The sequence below is a fragment of the Vanellus vanellus genome (genome assembly GCF_965231255.1).
Source record: "Vanellus vanellus genome assembly, chromosome: 16".
Classification (NCBI taxonomy): Eukaryota; Metazoa; Chordata; class Aves; order Charadriiformes; family Charadriidae; genus Vanellus; species Vanellus vanellus.
This window is the reverse complement of record NC_138921.1, coordinates 13,302,052-13,319,716: the sequence shown is the minus strand read 5'-3', so window position 1 is coordinate 13,319,716 and position 17,665 is coordinate 13,302,052. Positions and strand designations below refer to the sequence as shown.

At 40.8% G+C, this 17,665-nt stretch overlaps 2 protein-coding genes across 3 annotated transcripts; both read left to right on the top strand.

Annotated features, from left to right (window-relative positions):
• Positions 1-1,821: 1,821 nt before the first annotated feature.
• Positions 1,822-8,430, top strand: TMED2 (transmembrane p24 trafficking protein 2). Of its 2 annotated transcripts, XM_082491629.1 has the most exons (5): positions 1,822-2,029; positions 3,440-3,632; positions 4,053-4,073; positions 6,017-6,124; positions 7,195-8,430. In XM_082491629.1, exons 1-5 carry the CDS (start codon positions 1,850-1,852, stop codon positions 7,317-7,319), a joined length of 627 nt encoding a protein of 208 aa, XP_082347755.1. In that variant the 5' UTR covers positions 1,822-1,849; the 3' UTR covers positions 7,320-8,430. The 2 variants fall into 2 exon arrangements, with proteins under 2 accessions (XP_082347755.1, XP_082347756.1); XM_082491630.1 differs by lacking the exon at positions 4,053-4,073.
• Positions 8,431-9,150: 720 nt separating this feature from the next.
• Positions 9,151-17,641, top strand: DDX55 (DEAD-box helicase 55; the record flags this gene model as incomplete). The annotated part of the gene is made up of 13 exons (XM_082491511.1): positions 9,151-9,258; positions 9,569-9,619; positions 9,708-9,794; positions 10,397-10,488; positions 10,608-10,670; positions 12,027-12,216; positions 12,806-12,888; positions 13,282-13,413; positions 14,485-14,577; positions 15,224-15,338; positions 16,045-16,213; positions 16,604-16,896; positions 17,368-17,641. The coding sequence occupies 13 exons, from the start codon at positions 9,151-9,153 to the stop codon at positions 17,533-17,535; spliced, it is 1,644 nt and encodes a 547-aa protein (XP_082347637.1). The 3' UTR covers positions 17,536-17,641.
• Between the last annotated feature and the right edge of the window lie 24 nt (positions 17,642-17,665).

Below are 17,665 nucleotides of genomic sequence, written 5' to 3'. Positions count from 1 at the left end.
GTGAATCCAGCACTAATTCTCTGGTTTTTGGCAGATGCAAAGCCCTGGTGCAAATGAATGGGAGGAATGAATGATGTGAAATGCAACACTGTGACATTCAGAGAAACTTTTTCCTACAATACTGTCAGTATCTCCTTCTGTCACAGGTTACCAAATTTCAATCTTCCTCCCGCGCTGCCCGGAGACACTCATCTTCACCGAGCTGGGCGGCCGCGATGGTAACAAAACACTCTCCAAACATCTGAGTTTGACATTCAAGCGCTTCACTTATAATAATGATCATTGATATCCTGTGAAAACGTATCTACATATCATTCATGAAATTTATTGCCAAAATTGACCACCACAGGATATTGCACAAAGTTTCAGAGGGAGCATGAGGATGAATAATGGTGTAGTCATCCATTCCTGGCAAAGACTGCTTACAAAAGTGCAGAAAGGGGTAGCAGAATGAGCAGAACATTTGGAGAACTCTCTGCAGTACCTCAGGGGAACAGATATGCTGCAAAATCAGCATTTTGTCCAAGTTAGAGATGAGGAAAGAGTTCATGCCACAGGGATTGAGTATTAAATGAGTTCCCACTGTTATGTACAAATGCACGTAGCAGAAAAAAAATAATACTTTAGAGAATATGCTAGTGGTAAGACTAAAATTACTTTGAGATAGATGAAAAAACAGCACAGCAGTTTGCGCTATGGAGAACAGCAGATTCGAGGTTGGCTTGATCCACACTCATTGGAAACAATGGAAGCTTTCAGTGAGTCATCAGGAGCGAGGCCTCTCATCCAGTCATGAACATGACTTAAAACTCCTCAAGTTTGTGCTTTTCTTGCTGAAAGCTTTCCCTTCCACACGTGTCCACATGCTGAGCCTGCACTGGCGCTGCCAGCTCTGCCAGCTCAAAACTGGCAGCTTGAGCCAGATGAGCAGAATTTACTTACGTAAATCAAGTATTTGGATTACATTTGTCATACGACTGAAGACAAACACAACGCCTGAGTATTACCAGGAGTACAATAACTGGCACTTACTTGGCAAACTGAAATGCATAAATGTTTCACTAGAAAGACAGATTGTGCTTTAGTCTTTAAATCTTCTGCAGATAATTAAAACAGCTAGCCGTGAAAACAGAATTCCTTAAGCTCAAGCACGACCTTCTGTATTCATGACTGGAATTTTTAATTGAAAATTAGCATTTAAGCACGGCCACACAAGGAACGGCTTTTTATGCTCAGCAGTCTGGGGTGACACAGAAGGCTGCTGTGTACCTTGATCTGTGTTTTCTTGAGCGCCCACCAGGTGGACTTCCCCATTACTTTCTTGATCGTTAGCTGCCCCTCAAGTCTCTACCTTGCTGTACCAAGTTTGGGTTTTCCCGGCCTTCAGCAGCAGCTTGGACGGCGGTGGCCACCGCCTGTCAGCTCTCCCGCCCAAATCGCCTCAGGCACCGCCCGCGCTCCCGCCGCCGCCCCTCCCCCGGCTGCTTGGCCACGCCCTCTAGAGCTGCCCACCCAATGGCGTTCCGCGCGCCGCTCTTTCTGACAGGGCAGCTCTTCCCCGCCTCGCCTCGATTGGTTCCTCGCCGCCGCGGCTCCGTGCTCACTGGCTTCTCCCGAGGGCGAGGCCCCGCCTCCTGGGCCGCGCGGTCTCTGTCCGCAGAGTTTAGGCGGTCCCTTTTCCAATAGTCCCTTAATGGCCACCGTAGCTCAGGCCGTACGTGGCACTGGGGCTGTGTCGGCCTATGAGAGGCGGCCCCGTGCCCCGGAAGGGGCGTGGCTCAAGCCGGAAGTCCCCCTCCCCTTTTCCTGCTGGCCCGCCGCTCGGTGCCCCCTCCCGCTGGGCTCCGCCATGTCGCCGGTGCGGGCGGTGCTGGCGCTGCTGGCCGCGCTGGCGGCCCCGGCTGCCGCCTACTTCGTCAGCATCGACGCGCACGCTGAGGAGTGCTTCCTGGAGCGGGTCCCGTCCGGCACGAAGATGGGGCTCATCTTCGAGGTGGCGGAGGGGGGTTTCCTGGACATCGACGTGGAGGTGAGGGGTGACGGCGCCGCGGGGGGCTGCCCGATCTCGGGCCGCGAGTGCCGTGCTGAGGGGAGGGCTGCCGGGCCTTGTCCCGCCGCCGCGGGGCTGCCCGAGGCCCGGGCCCTGCGCTCGTCCCCCGCCGGCTGTGGAGGGCCCCGGGCAGCCCCGGGAGGGCGGCGGTGGCCAGTGGAGGCAAGGGGGGCGAACACCGACTTGAGGGTGCTTTAAACTGTTCGTGAAGTTTGGGAGGGTCCCGCCTGCCGGCCAGGGCTCCGTGCGGCGGGCTCGCTGTCGGCCTGCCGGGCACAAGGGCTCCTTGCCCGGCGGGAGCGGGCCTGGCGTGGTGGGGTGGGCCACCTCGGAGGGGACGAGGTGGCTCTCCTGGGGGTTACGTCTCCTGAGGCTGCTTGTCATTTCTGCTATCGCTGCAGAAGGCGGTTTTCCCGTTCTCAGAGCCGTTCTCTTGAGGTTTCCTTCGTTATTCTGCTTGCTGGGATCTTGTCATAATAAACCGTTTGGCGGGAAGAACGAACAGGATTACTCTTTACAAAAGTGTCTTGCTTATTCCGGGTAGCAGTGTGTATCCCCTCGAATCAAAAAGTGTTAATCAGGTTGATTGGGATATTGAAAGTTGTAGGTAAATCCTTTTCTTCAATGAGGCATCAAATCAGTCGGAGAATAATACATAAGAATTCTTTTCGTGTTGGTGAAGACCAGATAGTTGTTTGTTTGGGATCACTTAAACATGAGAGAGTCGTTGCTGAGACTGAATATAATAATTTAAAATTACACATCACTAATATAGGACAAAGTTAGGAAGCAATGAAATCCCATTGAGATAGCACCAGTGGAAGCTCAGCAGCTGAGGTTGGTGGCATGGTGGGATGGAAGCCTTAAGATCACAGTGACCCTGAGCGCTCTGAATTTAGGCCCTTAGTGCATTTGATGGCAATTGCAGCAGTGCACAACTATATATCTCAAGTAGTATTGACGTATGGGAGAATGTCTTTTTTTCCTTTTTGTTTTCCTTCAAACATCAGAGATAAGGTATCCCCTGCAGTTTTTAATTTGGCTAACAGGGCTGTCGACAGCTTGTCGACTTGTTCTTGAATGCTTCTTATCTTGAATATGGAAGGTCAGTAATCTTGGCCAGTAAGAGAGGCTTTTGTATGGATTTCTTTACTAAGAAGTTGTTTTGTTTTTGTGTTTTTTTTTTTTTAAGAGTTCTGTGCAGAGAAATATATCACTGCTTTTGAGTTGTGAGAGGGAAAATATGAAGAATGACAAACCAGTCAGATTACAGATGGTGTTCATAAATCTGACTGGATAGCTTCAGAATATGTATGCAGTGCTGTAACAGTGTATTTAAAACCACTGACTTTTATTTAAAATTTATTATATTTTGTTTTCCCCGTCCAGATTACAGGGCCTGATAATAAAGGAATTTACAAAGGCGATCGAGAGTCCAGTGGAAAATACACATTTGCTGCCCACATGGATGGAACTTACAAGTTTTGCTTTAGCAACAGAATGTCTACCATGACTCCCAAGATAGTGATGTTCACTATTGATATTGGGGAAGCTCCAAAGGGGCAAGACATGGAGACAGAAGGTGAGAAAGAGTCCTGGAAAAAATTTATTTCTGGCTCGTGGGCTTTTCCCTGCATGCATGACTTCTGAACTTGACTAGGATTCTCAGAATTCCTGTTTCTTCAGGTGGTCTATTTAGCTGTTCTCTTGCACAGCTAGAATGGATATGGATGGTTTTAGACCTCGTTACACAATTTAATGCAAAATCACCAGGGAATCACTTGGCCATCTGCGGAAACTAATGCTTTCATCCTTTAGTCTTTTCATCAATTTCATTCTTTGATTTCTAGTTTGCTCAGCGGTATGTAGACTACTACATGCATTAGTTGAGCTCTTTGATAAACATGCTAATATAAATTTTTTTCTCTTAGCTGTGTAAATTACTGTTTTATCTGCAGTCTTTTGTCCTGTATTTGTGTTCATCTCTTACACTTTTCTCTAGGTGGTGGAGATACCTGGGATGGTATGTGTACTGCTTTTTGAAAGCTCATTAGCATCTTGTCTTTTGCGTATGTTTATTCACTAACAGCTAACGTTTGCTTTTTCTCTGTAACGTTTGTTTGTAGCATGAGAATGTCTTTTTAATAAACTACATAAAAGGTCTGATTCTGAGCAATGCTGAGCACCTGCAAGCTTTCATCGAGAGGTTTATGTACCTAGCAGCTCTTGGGATCAGGTCCTTGAACTGTCTGTGACAGTTTGTTTTCAGGTGGTTATTTATGGCTAACAGAAGACTTAATCAGGCGTTTTAGGGGAAATTAAACTAAAACACTGAACATCCAAGAACACTGGATATTTTAGACGGTGTTTGCTTTTTGTTGCTAAAGTGGGTGTTGAATAATCAAGGACTTTTGGAAGCAATAAGCTTCTTTTAGGTTAATTATCAGTAATGTTACAAGGGGAAAAAATTCAAACTTGTCATTTGCTGTAAAGCAAATGAATGAATTGGGTAACAAGTTATAAAGTTTTATTTAGAAGTCACTAACTGTAGCTAGAAAAGCAATAAACTCTTGTTTTCTATTTTAGCACGTAAATAACTGTGTGCATTGAGTACTTGATATCACATAAATAACAAATTCCTAAATTTTGATATAATTTTTAAGGACTCAGTTAAATATTCTATTGAGTCTAAATATATCTGTTGTAAAGAATATTAGTGCAGCTTTAAGTTTTTAAGGCAAACGCTTTTTCTTGAGTGTATTTTTTTGGAATGGGTTTAAACAATCCCTGCAACTGTAATTTCTTCTCTTATAATAAAATGCACTTATTGCAATGACCAGTTGGCCATGAAAATAAGTGAGTTAAGATATTAGCTAAGTGAATGTGGCTTATACAACTCTACGATTTTAATTGTAACTTGTATGGGTGTTATTCTCTCTTCCTCTTTTTGACTGTTCCCCATAAGATGTGTATTTTGAATAGCTTTATTTTCAGACTGTGATCTGAAACACTTAATTTATAAATAAAAGAAGGAATAAGGCAGCTTCAAAGTCAAGTATGTCCCTTCAGTGGAAAATGTGTTGGTTTTTGCGACTGTTTTAAGAGAGCTGATTGCCCAGGGCGTGTCTGTGGAATGATATCTTGAACTTCTCTTGTTGATAGAAAACTTTGAAAATTACTTGCATAATTTTTAAATTTGTAAGTGGACAGTTCTTTGAGCATGAATGTATTTAAAAGGTTCTGCAATTGGCAGGCAAATCACTAAATCTTGGATCTCTGATCCTTCCATTTGCTGAACTATCTCAAGCTAGTTTTCTGTTACCGTTGGTTTGGTATTTTCCTTCTCTTTTGCTTTCACAACATACCAGAACCTGAAGCCAGTTCCTGCCCTCTGCCAGGCCCCTTTGGCATCGTTTCTGCTGAATGTTGTGCTTCAGCTAAACTGGAAGATCACAATATGTGATATGTTGCTTCAGAAAGTGATCTCGTTTTGCCAGCATCATGATCTTAAGCTAAATTCTCAGTCGTTCTATTTTTGCAAGCTTAACAACTAGGGAAAGCTGTAATGTTAAGATAATTTGCTTGGAATATATTGGATGGTATTGGCAAAATAGATACTAGTGTGTGGTACTACATTCTTACATTCTATTTTTCCAGAAAATTATGCCCATATTGGAAATAAGTGGTCTGTTCTGACTCTAAATTGTGTGTCTTCTGCCTTCTAGTCAGATGTGGAAAAAGATGTTTTCCCACTTATTAAATACCAGAGTAGACATGTTAGGAAAAGTGGCACCATGAAAACTAAACTTTACTTTGCGGTGAAGATAGAAAGTTTTCAGCTGTTCAGGCTGCATTTTTCAGAACTTCTTCTGTGACAGGAAATTAAATAGAACTCTTCAGAAATTTTGACAAATTGTTCTTTGAGTCAATAACAGATTTTCTGATGCTTCTGAAATTATTCCGCAGCTCATCAGAACAAGCTAGAAGAGATGATTAATGAGTTAGCAGTGGCCATGACAGCTGTAAAGCATGAACAGGAGTACATGGAAGTTCGTGAAAGAATACATAGAGCAAGTATGTGTCTTTGACTTAAATGCCTCTCCCCTTTCAAATGAGCTTTAAAAATGTGATTTAAAGTATAAGTCCATGAAAGCTATTTTAAGTTACTAAATGTAAATGTAGAACGAGTTCTGAAGGACCTGCCTGTACAATAAAGTAAGTAGTCGATGCTTGCAATCTTCTTTACATTGGCTTGCCTCTCACATGATGACGATTGTTATGCAAAATAATCTTTGCTTAATTGATATAAGTTTTAATGTTTTTTGAATGGCATATTCATGAAGATATCAGTAATGTTATGGTTCCCAGGGATAGACGTTGGTTGAACTATTACTTCATCCTTGAAGTGAGTGTGCCTTAATAATTGAGCCAAAGTCTGTTTCAGATATTTTGTTGAAATAGAGCAGAACTACTGTTATTTCCAAGTAGAGAATATGGTTAACTCTCAAGTCGCAACCCTCACTTTCTGAAATATAGCTTTAAAATATGACTGGGAGTGCTAAGTGGTGCATTAGGGGAAGCCCAGTGAGAATAAAGGGCAAATATTTTTAATGTGAAAATACAACTTATATTAAAGCACCGGTCCCTCGACTTTTTGAACCTATGAATATCTCCAGTTTTATGACTTTTGTTACTAATGGTCTGATTTAAGAGAATGCTGAATTTTTAGAACCAAAAATAATGAACTTTTAGGGATTAGAAATTCCCCGCTTAACTTTGAGACTGTAATATGCAACCATTACTTGAAAAAGCAAGTGGCTTCTGTTTGGCAGATAAAAGCCTCTGTCTGGCCTCTTTGAAGGTGGACAGAACAGAGAAAGATGTTGCAGCCTATGTCCAAAGTTGAGGTTAAAACATCTGCCTGCTTGCATAGCACGGTTCAAGCTGTTCAGAAAAATACTGTCCCTCTTCTCTCGGATTTCATCTCTGAGACTGTAGAGTCCTTCTGAGACGCTTGTAATGACATGACACAAATGTCAGTCGTTTATGTGCAGTACTTCAGTTCCAGTGACAAAATATGTTTTAAGTTTGTTTTAAATGCTGTGTTACTTATTACCTTTTTTTTTTTTTTTTCTTCCTCACAGTTAATGACAACACAAACAGCAGAGTGGTTCTTTGGTCATTCTTTGAAGCTCTTGTACTAGTTGCCATGACACTGGGACAAATCTACTATCTGAAGAGGTTTTTTGAAGTCCGAAGGGTTGTTTAAGAGTACTTTTCTGGTCGCGGATTTCAGTTCACTGTCTACCAAACATCCTGGTCACAAAAAAAAAGTCATTTAGTTTCTGAACCCTCTTTACTGAACTGTAAAACTTATTTACTTATGTTCCTTCCTAGTTAAAAATGAATTGTTTTTATATATCTTCTGTAGCGAAAGCTGTGCTGAAATCTTGTCACTTAATTGGCATAATTTTTTTCACTTAAATCTGCCTAGTCTGTATGCTAAGCGAGGTCCGAGCAAGCTGCAAATGCTGTAATTCAACTGTAGTAACAAGCAATGTTGATGTCTTTTCTAACTTTTTTTCCCCCCTGTTTTCGTACTTGCAATTCTATCTAGGGAAACGGTACAAGGCCCTAACATGACTGTTTGTTTGCATTTTTGACATCTTTATCCCTGCAGTAGATGTTACGAAATCGAAATAATACCTTCTTCACTTACATAAACTGCCAAGGAGAAGCGATTGGAACTTTATTCTGATAACGAATAGAAGACAGCTGACTGCTTCCAATCTAGTATTCGTACCTAGTTGCTATTTAAAAGATCTTCGGTAACTCTCCTAATTACATCAACTTGTTCCCAAAGTTCTTTAAAATTAAATAGCCGATATGAAAATACATTTTTCTCCTCTCATGACTGAATGTTCATGTTTTGTTTTGTTTTTTTTTTTTTTGTTTTTTTTTTTTAAGTCTTTCACAGGTTTTATATCAAAGCCAATGGTGTGCAGTGTCTTGGCAGACAACGGTTAGTTAGCCCTTTGGTTTTTGCAGGTCCAAAGCTCAGACTGTTGGCGCTACTGCAGGATGCATTAGTGTTCAGGAAACCTGGATTCCTGATGCCAAAGGGTTAATGATTCTGGGGGTTTATTGCGATGCTATGCAGCCCTTGTATTTAAGTTAAGTGGCAGTCTCTGCCATTATCTGATCATAATTAGCATAATGCTAAATACTGGTGTGTTTTCTTTTTCAGGCACATGTAGATTTGTTTTTGTATAAAGTTACTTTCCTCGGTATCTGATGATTGGTTTAAAAATTCAAGAAGCGTCTGATGTGGGTGCTGAGCCAGGATTATGTTGTGACTGATGTATATTAGTTGTAATCATTTTTGGGGGTGGGGTGGGGTCTTTTCCAGGGGGGAGCCTCTACAAGTAACACACAACAGTTTTGTACAATTAATTTAAAATTTGTTACAGGTTTTCATGTTCCAGGTAAAGTTTTTTCAACCTTGGGCAAACACTTGCAGCAGTTCTTCAGAAAGGTGGCTGTTACACCTTATTGCGACTGTTGTGTGCCAATATTTTTGTGTAAAACACTTAAAATCGAATTCTAAGATGTACATTTAAAAATTGCTTGTGAATCTAAATATGACCCAGGTTCGATAAATAAACAAATTCTTTAAAAAAAAAAAAAGTAATTTTGTATGTCTCTTTTTCTTTGATGCTTTAAGGAAATACAGGTTAACACAATGTTTTTTTTTATATAAATTGACTCTTAGGATATCAGGAATCCATCCAAATTGCAGGTAATTCTAAACCTACAGCTTTGCTACTCAGCGCTGGGCAGTTGGGTGTCCCAGCGCTTCTGTATAACCCCCAAAAGTACTACTATGATAGGCCGCTTGGCATAAAAGTATGTTTTGTTTTTTTTTTTTTTTTTGCTATATCCGAAGTCTGGCGTTTACTGCCCAATTTTCCCGCTGAGGAGGCAAAACCCGCCGCGCCGGAACCAAAGTGCGGCAGCGCCTGTTTCCGCCCGGCCCCGCCGGGGACGGACCGCGGGGTGGGGTGGAGCGGGCGGTGATAGGGCCCAGGCGCCTCTCCAAGATGGAGGCGGTGACTGAGGGAAGCTGGGAGTCGCTGCCCGTGGCGCTGAGTCCGGGCGTGCTGCAGGCGCTGCGGGAGCTCGGTTTCGCCCGTATGACCCCGGTGCAGGTGAGGGGACGCGCCCCGGGCCCGCGGCTGTCCCGGGAAGGGGGAGGCAGGGCCTGAGGGAGGAGGGGGCCGGCCCGGTGGTGGGGGTCAGCGGGCTCGGCCGGGGGCGCGGGTCAGAGCAGGCAGGGGGTTCCGTAGCAGCGAGGGAAGTCGCTGCCCTTGGCTTTCTCCTCACTGGCTCTGCTCGGGCAATGCTTTCAGAGGGCTTTGGTGATGTGCCTGGAGGGATTTAGCCTCTGTGGGATTGACTTCCACCATAGCCAATTCATGCGTTCGTGTAATGTTTCTCTCTTTTTTTTTTTTTTTTCAGTCTGCAACCATTCCACTCTTCATGAATAACAAAGACGTTGCCGCAGAAGCGGTGAGTGCTTTTTCTTGGTGGAGTTCGTTGCTTTTCTTGGTTTGTCTCTGGAGCTAAGAAAGGGCTGACTCTGTTCCCCTTCTTACAGGTAACAGGCAGTGGCAAAACCTTAGCGTTTGTAATTCCCATACTGGAAATTCTTCTCAGACGGGAAGAAAAATTAAAGAAAATGCAGGTAAGATTAAGTTATTCACTTCTGAGTATGTTTTTATGATGTGCCAACACGGTTTGACGACTTCAGGAAAAGTACAAATAAGGAAAATTGTGTACATATAAAGTGACTGTGTGCTCAGCTCTTTGGTATAGCACTAACAATAAACTGTTTAAAACTTGAAAATAAATATTGGGGTGCTTTCTTTGCACTTAGATACAGCTTTTTATTTGACGTGATCAAAACACGTTTCTGAGCTGTTAGAAAAGTGTCTTAAAATATCAAATACAGTGGTGTACTGCAAACAAGAACCTTGAATGGTTTTTAGCATCCATTGACTTTGGATATGTTTAGCGTACAGAGAACTTGCCCTGTTACTTGCTATTAAATATCATTATCAGATACTGCTCTTTCAGCAGAGGTATTTTGCACATTGGTGTAATACCTCTTTCATAGATACTTTGTGTTATTTTCTATACTGCATTGTGTTTCTGTGGAAATGTTTTGTCCTAAAACTAGGATCATAAACATGGCTCATGTTCACTTAGCTTGTAAGCAAGAATTTTGCCCAAATCTTTCTTCTGGTCTGTTATTTTCCATAAATTCACTGTGGTTTTTATGTGCAGGTTGGAGCTATAATTATCACACCAACGAGGGAATTAGCTATTCAAATTGATGAGGTGTTGTCATGTTTCACAAAACACTTCCCCAGGTTTAGGTGAGTGAAATTCAGCCTTGTCCATGTCATGACCATAGTTCCTTTTTCTTTGGACTTCTGCCATTTGTAAACTAGCAAAACTTAAAGATGGCCTAAATATTTCTGTTTTATTGTTTTAGTCAGATTCTGTTAATTGGTGGCAGGAATCCCATGGAAGATGTTGAAAAGTTTAAAGAACATGGGTGAGTTGATTGTCAATAATTTTTATCATGCTTTGCAGCTGTGTTTTTTTCCTTGTCTTTAGGGTTTTCAATTAGGACTTGGGTCTTGCTGATGCTAAAATTTGATGGTACTGCATGAGAACGTTAGGATGTATGCTGAGGAAATTGTAGATTCTTTTCCTTGAGTGAGATATGCCATAATGAGACAATAGCAAAGGATTGTATGTAAAATCAGTACCATTGACATGCTGTTTGGGTGAAGAACAGTGTGCAGCATGGTGAGCTGAAAACCGTCTTCACTGAATAATTCAGTTCCGTCTGTTTTGTAAATGTTGTACTAGGAGTAGGCTTTAGTGAGGTTGAGACAGTGCTGATGAATGATTTTTCTGGAATTGTTTGGTGCTGATACCGATGGTGAAGTTTTGAAGCAATCAAATGCCACTGGATTTTGCACAGAGGAACCAAATATTTCTTCTAGCTGAGAGTTTCTTTCCATAGTTGCTGATTATATTCTAAACTTTTACTACCACAAATGGTGTGCTTTCACCTGAGCATTTCTTCTCCCATCAACATAGTGTCTGAAAGGCCCTGAAATATGAATACAGTTAGAAATTACAAACTGAAATTGTTTAATTGATGAATGCAGTCAACTTGAGTGCAGGTTTGTGCTGTGATAATTATGTGAGCAGTTCCCCCAAATTCCTTACCTTGCAGTTACAAATTTGCTGTGTGTCTTGTTCACAAACAGCGGGAACATCATTGTAGCTACACCGGGCCGCTTGGAGGATCTGTTCAGAAGAAAAGCAGATGGGCTGGATCTAGCAAGTTGTGTGAAGTCTCTTGATGTGTTAGTATTAGATGAAGCAGACAGACTTCTAGATATGGGCTTTGAAGCAAGGTATTTAAATAATAAATTCTGATAATACATGTGAGGTTTTACATGAGTTCACATATGATTGATGTGTATGAGCATCGTCTACAATGACCTAGAGGTTAGATTTGTTCTGTTGTTCTTTTACTTCTCTTTGCTCTGTAGATTATATGAAGCAATTACTAAGAGGGGAAGAGAATCAGGAAAAGTGGGTCCTTGATGAATACCGATTTTACAATATCTTTGTTTTTTAATGTGTATTAACACATGCTGTATTAATGCTTGATTAAAGGTCATTTCCACACTGGAATAGCTTAAAACACTAACAAATAAGCTTTGATGTCCCTTTTCTTGTAAAGTTAAGATAATTAGCTCAATAGAAGATGCTCTATACTTGTCACTCTGTAATAAAAGCTACTTTGTTTATAAACTCTTACTTCCAATGATTAAGCTTCTTTCTGAGGGGAGTCTTGAGACAGTTATGTTTTACATGTGCTTACTTGCAGTTTGAATGCCATTCTGGACTTTTTGCCCAAGCAGAGACGGACAGGTCTGTTCTCAGCAACTCAAACTCAAGAGGTGGAGAACCTGGTGAGAGCAGGTCTCCGGAATCCTGTCCGCATCTCGGTGAAAGAGAAGGGAGTGGCAGCAAGCAACACGCAGAAAACTCCAACGCGCTTGGAGAACTATTATATGGTGCGAACCTCTGTGCTTTGCGATAGTTTCTTGTTCCCTCACCTTTTTTCCTGGTTCCATCAATAAGTTTTTAAGTCTTGGCCAGTTAGGATTGCATTAATAGAGGAACCAGAAGTCTCAAAGACATAAAGCTCTCGCAGGTTCTTTGAAGATGCATAACCAAGCTGAGGAGAAAGATCTGAATTAGCAACCCTGTTGTTTCCTGCTCTGTGAGTTTTGTTTGGCTGGTCAGGGGTAGTTTTAGTCCTAAACTAGCCGCAGTGCTGCAGCTCCTTGACCTGCTTATTGTCAATGGGTATGGGAGGAGACCTTGGCAATTTCAGAGAAGTGGCTGAGGGAAACCTGAGAAACTAATGTGGGAGAGGTATTGAGGATGGGAAGACTGGGAGTTTAAGTATTTGATTATACTTAATGCAACGTACGTGAAAGAGTAATATTCCACATGATGAATTGTGGTACAAATGATCAATATTATCAAATTATGCCCATAGGCATTTATGTGTACAATGAATGGAGGAAACTGGCAGATCACTTTCTATCAAGTCCATTTTCTTACTGTTTTTTTTTATTATTATTTTGCATTGTTTAGATCTGCAGAGCAGATGAAAAATTTAATCAGTTGGTGCATTTTCTTCGACAGCACAAACAGGAAAAACATCTAGTCTTTTTCAGGTAATTCTGTTTGTGTTTCATTGTGAGAACAGTATGGTGTTTTGTTACTTAAATTCCAAAACCGTGCCCTGTGTTGACAAGGACACAAGCACTTTAAGTGATTAATTTTAATAGATGTTTTGTAGAATATGGTGCCTAAAAAGAGATTGATCTTTGCTTCATGTCAGGATTGTGTTGAACCTTATTAAGCAAAACATAAATTTTATATGCATTTTTAAAGTAAGGCATTATAGGTGATTATATATTAATTATAAAAATTATGTACACATTTAAATAAAAATAGGCAATAGCGTATATTTTTGAAAGGTCTCGGACCACTCTAGCTTCACTGTCTAAACCAGATTAGAAGCGCAGCATAATCTTTTGCTTTTATGTCTGTCTTTATCTCAACAGCACATGTGCCTGCGTGGAATACTATGGGAAGGCTTTGGAATCCTTAATTAAACAAGTGAAAATAATGAGCATTCATGGGAAAATGAAACACAAGCGTAACAAGATTTTTACTGAGTTTCGGAAGCTCCCAGGGTAAGAACATATGAATAGGCTAAGCCAGTGAAAAGTAAAAATAGTAAGGGATGTGTAAGTTTGGCTGATGAGATCATTCTGCCACTTAAGTGGCATTGTGCTGCGGAGAAGGATGCTGCTAGCTGGTTCTGAATGTATTTATAATAACACAAACTATGCTTACGTACTCAACGTGTGATCACAAACAAAGTGAAAATGTGACTGGAGTGCGTCCAGTCTGATTTAGATAATCCATGTGGCAGCACGGAAGGTGCAGGGACATGGATTTGGGATATCCTGCAGCCCGGGACCCTCTGCAGTTTGAGCTGCTTGCTGGCCAAGCATTCACACTATGAAGCCCATTATTACTGCTGCTGTCTGGGCTCCTGTTTAAACTGGACACACTGTACTGTCCCGTGCTACAATCACACATTAGCCTTCCTCTACAGACATACCATCGATAGGGGACTGGTAGTGAAAATAACTTTTTCTTGATTGGTAACCAGAGTGGAAACCCAGGATACTATTTTGTTAGTATAGGAACAAGAATATGGCAACATGATGCTATAATTTACCTGCAGAGAAGTGGTCTGTGTCAGCTTTGCAGGATGTTGTTAAGAAACTTACCCCATTAGCTGTCTTTTTTGTTGTTGTTGTTGTTGCATGGGACCTGAGTTTTAGCATTTTATATTATAAGAAAGATAATTACCAACAGGCTGGAAGAACAACTGTTTAAAATAGCATGCTAAAACTGTCAGTCTTTTAGGTATCTTATTAAAACATTTGTAGTATTACTTTCAGCTGTGGTAGATGCAGTGGTGATTTAAAATAGAACTCGTAATAGGGAAATTATTTTTTTCTTAGTGATATGTTGGCTGTAATATAAACCACATTCCTTTTCATAATGTTATGTAGAATTTTAGTTGGTGAAAGCTGCAACTACCTTATAATATTGTTTCTCTTTTCAAAAAACCAAATGTTTTAAAATGTCTTGTCCCTCGTTCTCCAGTGTAGATGCAGAATACACAGTTGGGGGGGACTGGCGCTTCTCAAATGACAGTTTAATGAAAATATGATTTTTCTTCTTTCTAGTGGCATTTTAGTTTGCACTGATGTCATGGCCCGGGGCATAGACATTCCAGAAGTACACTGGGTCTTACAGTATGACCCACCTAGCAGTGCAAGGTACAACTTGAGATCTTAAAAACCTTTACTTGTGGTCATGTTACTGTACTGTTTAGATATAAATTGGGAGTACACAACTGTGGAAAACATGTTTAATCACTGCCTAGAAGTTAGTCTGAACACACAAAATAATGTATGAACAAGGGAGGTTGGAACACTGCAATTTTTGTTGTAACTGCTGTGAATTGAAATGACTGTGTTATGTGTGCGTAAGTCAAATGGGTGGTCGCCACTTATATTTGTGTGAAGAGGCACTCTGGTGTAAGGCTTGTGAGATTATCAAAGAAATAACAAGGGGTGAGACGTTAGGGTGAATGAAAACAGAGATGAGAGCGAGGGCAGAGCTGTTCAAGGAATGGTACATTGCAAGTTCACATGAAAGGTGTTTTTCCATGTATTTTAACTTCCAATGTCATAATTCTCCCTACAACGTGCTTAAATTCCCCCTTGTTTTAGCATACAGTCCTAACAATTGAGTGGGGCTGCTACGTGTATTGGATTTTACTGATTCCTGCTGGTTTAGTTGAAAGTATATAGTACTCTGTATTTTCCATTCCATCAGATTTCCCCTTTTGCTGTCTGTCTAATGCTTTAAAATCAGACTGAGCATATCTTGTTAAGTTACCTCTGTCTTGTGTTGTTTCAGTGCCTTTGTGCATCGGTGTGGTCGAACAGCACGGATCGGCAACGTAGGCAGTGCACTTGTATTTTTGCTTCCCATGGAAGACTCTTATATTAACTTTCTCTCAATCAACCAAAAGGTTAGTAGACTTTTTTTCTACCCCAAAGCAGGAAAGGACAAGGGGAGAGGCTTACCGATAGGAGTTTTGAAATCAGTATTTGTAGGACTTAAGGTCATATGCATAGATAATGTTTTCGCAGAGTTGCATAGTTAAAAACAAAAAAAGACAAGAGCTGCTTATTAATCACTAAATGCAACTATCTGTTAGAACATGATTGCTCCCTCTGTTACCAACTGAGTTTGTAATAAGAGCATGTGGTGCAGTGAGTAAGGAAAGGCTTGTCATTTCTGTGGAGAGCGAGGATTTCCGCAAGGGCAGTGCTGGGTTATGCTCCTATCCCCAACCCCGCCACCGGTTTATATGTTGCACCTTCTGTGCTGTTTACGTTCAACTTGGATAATTTCCTGTGTCTGGTCCTGCATTTGTGGGATTAATTGTATAAATTCTCTGTAGTCCTGCTAATGAGAACGTAGCTTGACGAGGCATGAGATGAAGATGTTCCCTCTCTCAAGCTGTAGCATGCAAGCTCTTTTGCTAGGCTAGGACGATCGTGTGTGGGGCTGAATGGTGAACTGCAGTGTTGAAATGGCCAAGTAAAAGGGGAAGGGGGCTCAAAGCTGACTGAAGATTAACTGGGGAAGTGTGTGTTTGAAGTTTCACAGTACCTTTCAAATCATTCTGGTGAACTTTTAATTTGGTTTTGTATTTCTTTTATGGCTTTCAGTGTCCCATGCAGGAAATGAAACCACAAACAAATGTATTAGATCTTCTTCCAAAACTGAAGTCTATGGCCCTAGCTGACAGGGCAGTGTTTGAGAAAGGGATGAAAGCATTTGTGTCTTATGTCCAAGCTTATGCCAAACATGAATGTAATCTGATCTTCCGAATAAAAGGTAATTCCCAGCAGTGGCTGGTATCTTTTACTGTTCTTTTCAGAAGACAGTATTTGGTTTGGGAAAAAACAGTGTTATTGTCCACAAGCTTCAACTACTGATTCCTGATCTCAAATTTACTTTCTGCATCATCAGATTCTGACAAAACTCTTTTTTTTTTTTCAAGCAACTTGTTTCTCATGGTTTTCAAGAGAAAACGTTTAATTAGCAAGTTTGACCGAGCTGACATAAGCATAAATAAAAGTGACTTAATATTGTTACTAGTATGAAGTATAGAATGCAAAGAAATATAGAATGCAAAGACAGTGAGGTTTTTTTTTCTGTGACTTGCTAAGCTAAGTTAACTTTTTATCCAGCAGGAAACTGACTTTATAATATTTATTTTAACAGATCTGGATTTTGCTAGCCTTGCCAAAGGTTTTGCGTTGTTAAAAATGCCAAAGATGCCTGAACTAAGAGGAAAATGTTTTCCAGACTTTACTCCTGTCACTGTTAATACAGACTCCATTTCATTTAAGGATAAAAATAGAGAAAAACAGAGGCAAAAGCAATTAGAACAACAAAGAAAAGAAAGACAGGAAAATGGAGGTAAAAAGAAATTCATAAAGAACAAAGCCTGGTCAAAGCAGAAAGCCAAGAGGGAGAAGAAAAAGAAAGTAACAGCTAAAAGGAAGCGTGAAGAGGTAAAACTGTGCCCGTTCTGTTAAACTGCATGTGATTATTGTAGCATAGGTACATACTTTCAAATGGCGGAGAGCCATGGGATTTTAGTTTGACGGAATTGATGACTGTACATTAACTTTTTAAGACCTTGACAGGCAAGATTTAAAAAAAAAAATAGAAGCTTTTTAAAGCCCAACACTAAAACAACTCAGCACTCTGATGTTGGTCAATAATGCTGACAGCATAGGTAGCATAAGAGGTCCAGCAGTATGGCATGATGGTGGACAGTACTTGATTTTTTTCCTCTTTCCTTTTTTCAATTCTCAACGAGTCTAACTGAGAGTTAGACGGTTTCCTAGGTAGAAATTGAGTATTATTCCCTGCTTGGAAACTCCTGGCAAAACCTGAATTGAAAACTTCTCATGTTCAGCTGTATAGAATGAAAGCTTTTTCATGTTGTGTTTAATTTGATATTTTTCAACTGTCAACAGGGCTCTGATATTGAAGATGAGGATATGGAAGAGTTGCTGAATGACACAAGACTCTTGAAAAGACTAAAAAAAGGAAAAATTAGTGAAGAAGAGTTCGAGAAGAGAGTAACAGGCAGCCAGAGTAAACTCAAAGCAGAAACTGTTGCTGACTTAGAGGCTGTAGGCTGACAGTTATTGTAGCCACACTTACATTAAAATAATACAGTTTTATTGAAACTGGCAGTTTTATAAGAAAATAACGATGCAGAGAACAGAATTTATCTCTCTTTCCAACAAAGAGACCTGGCGTCTGTGAAGA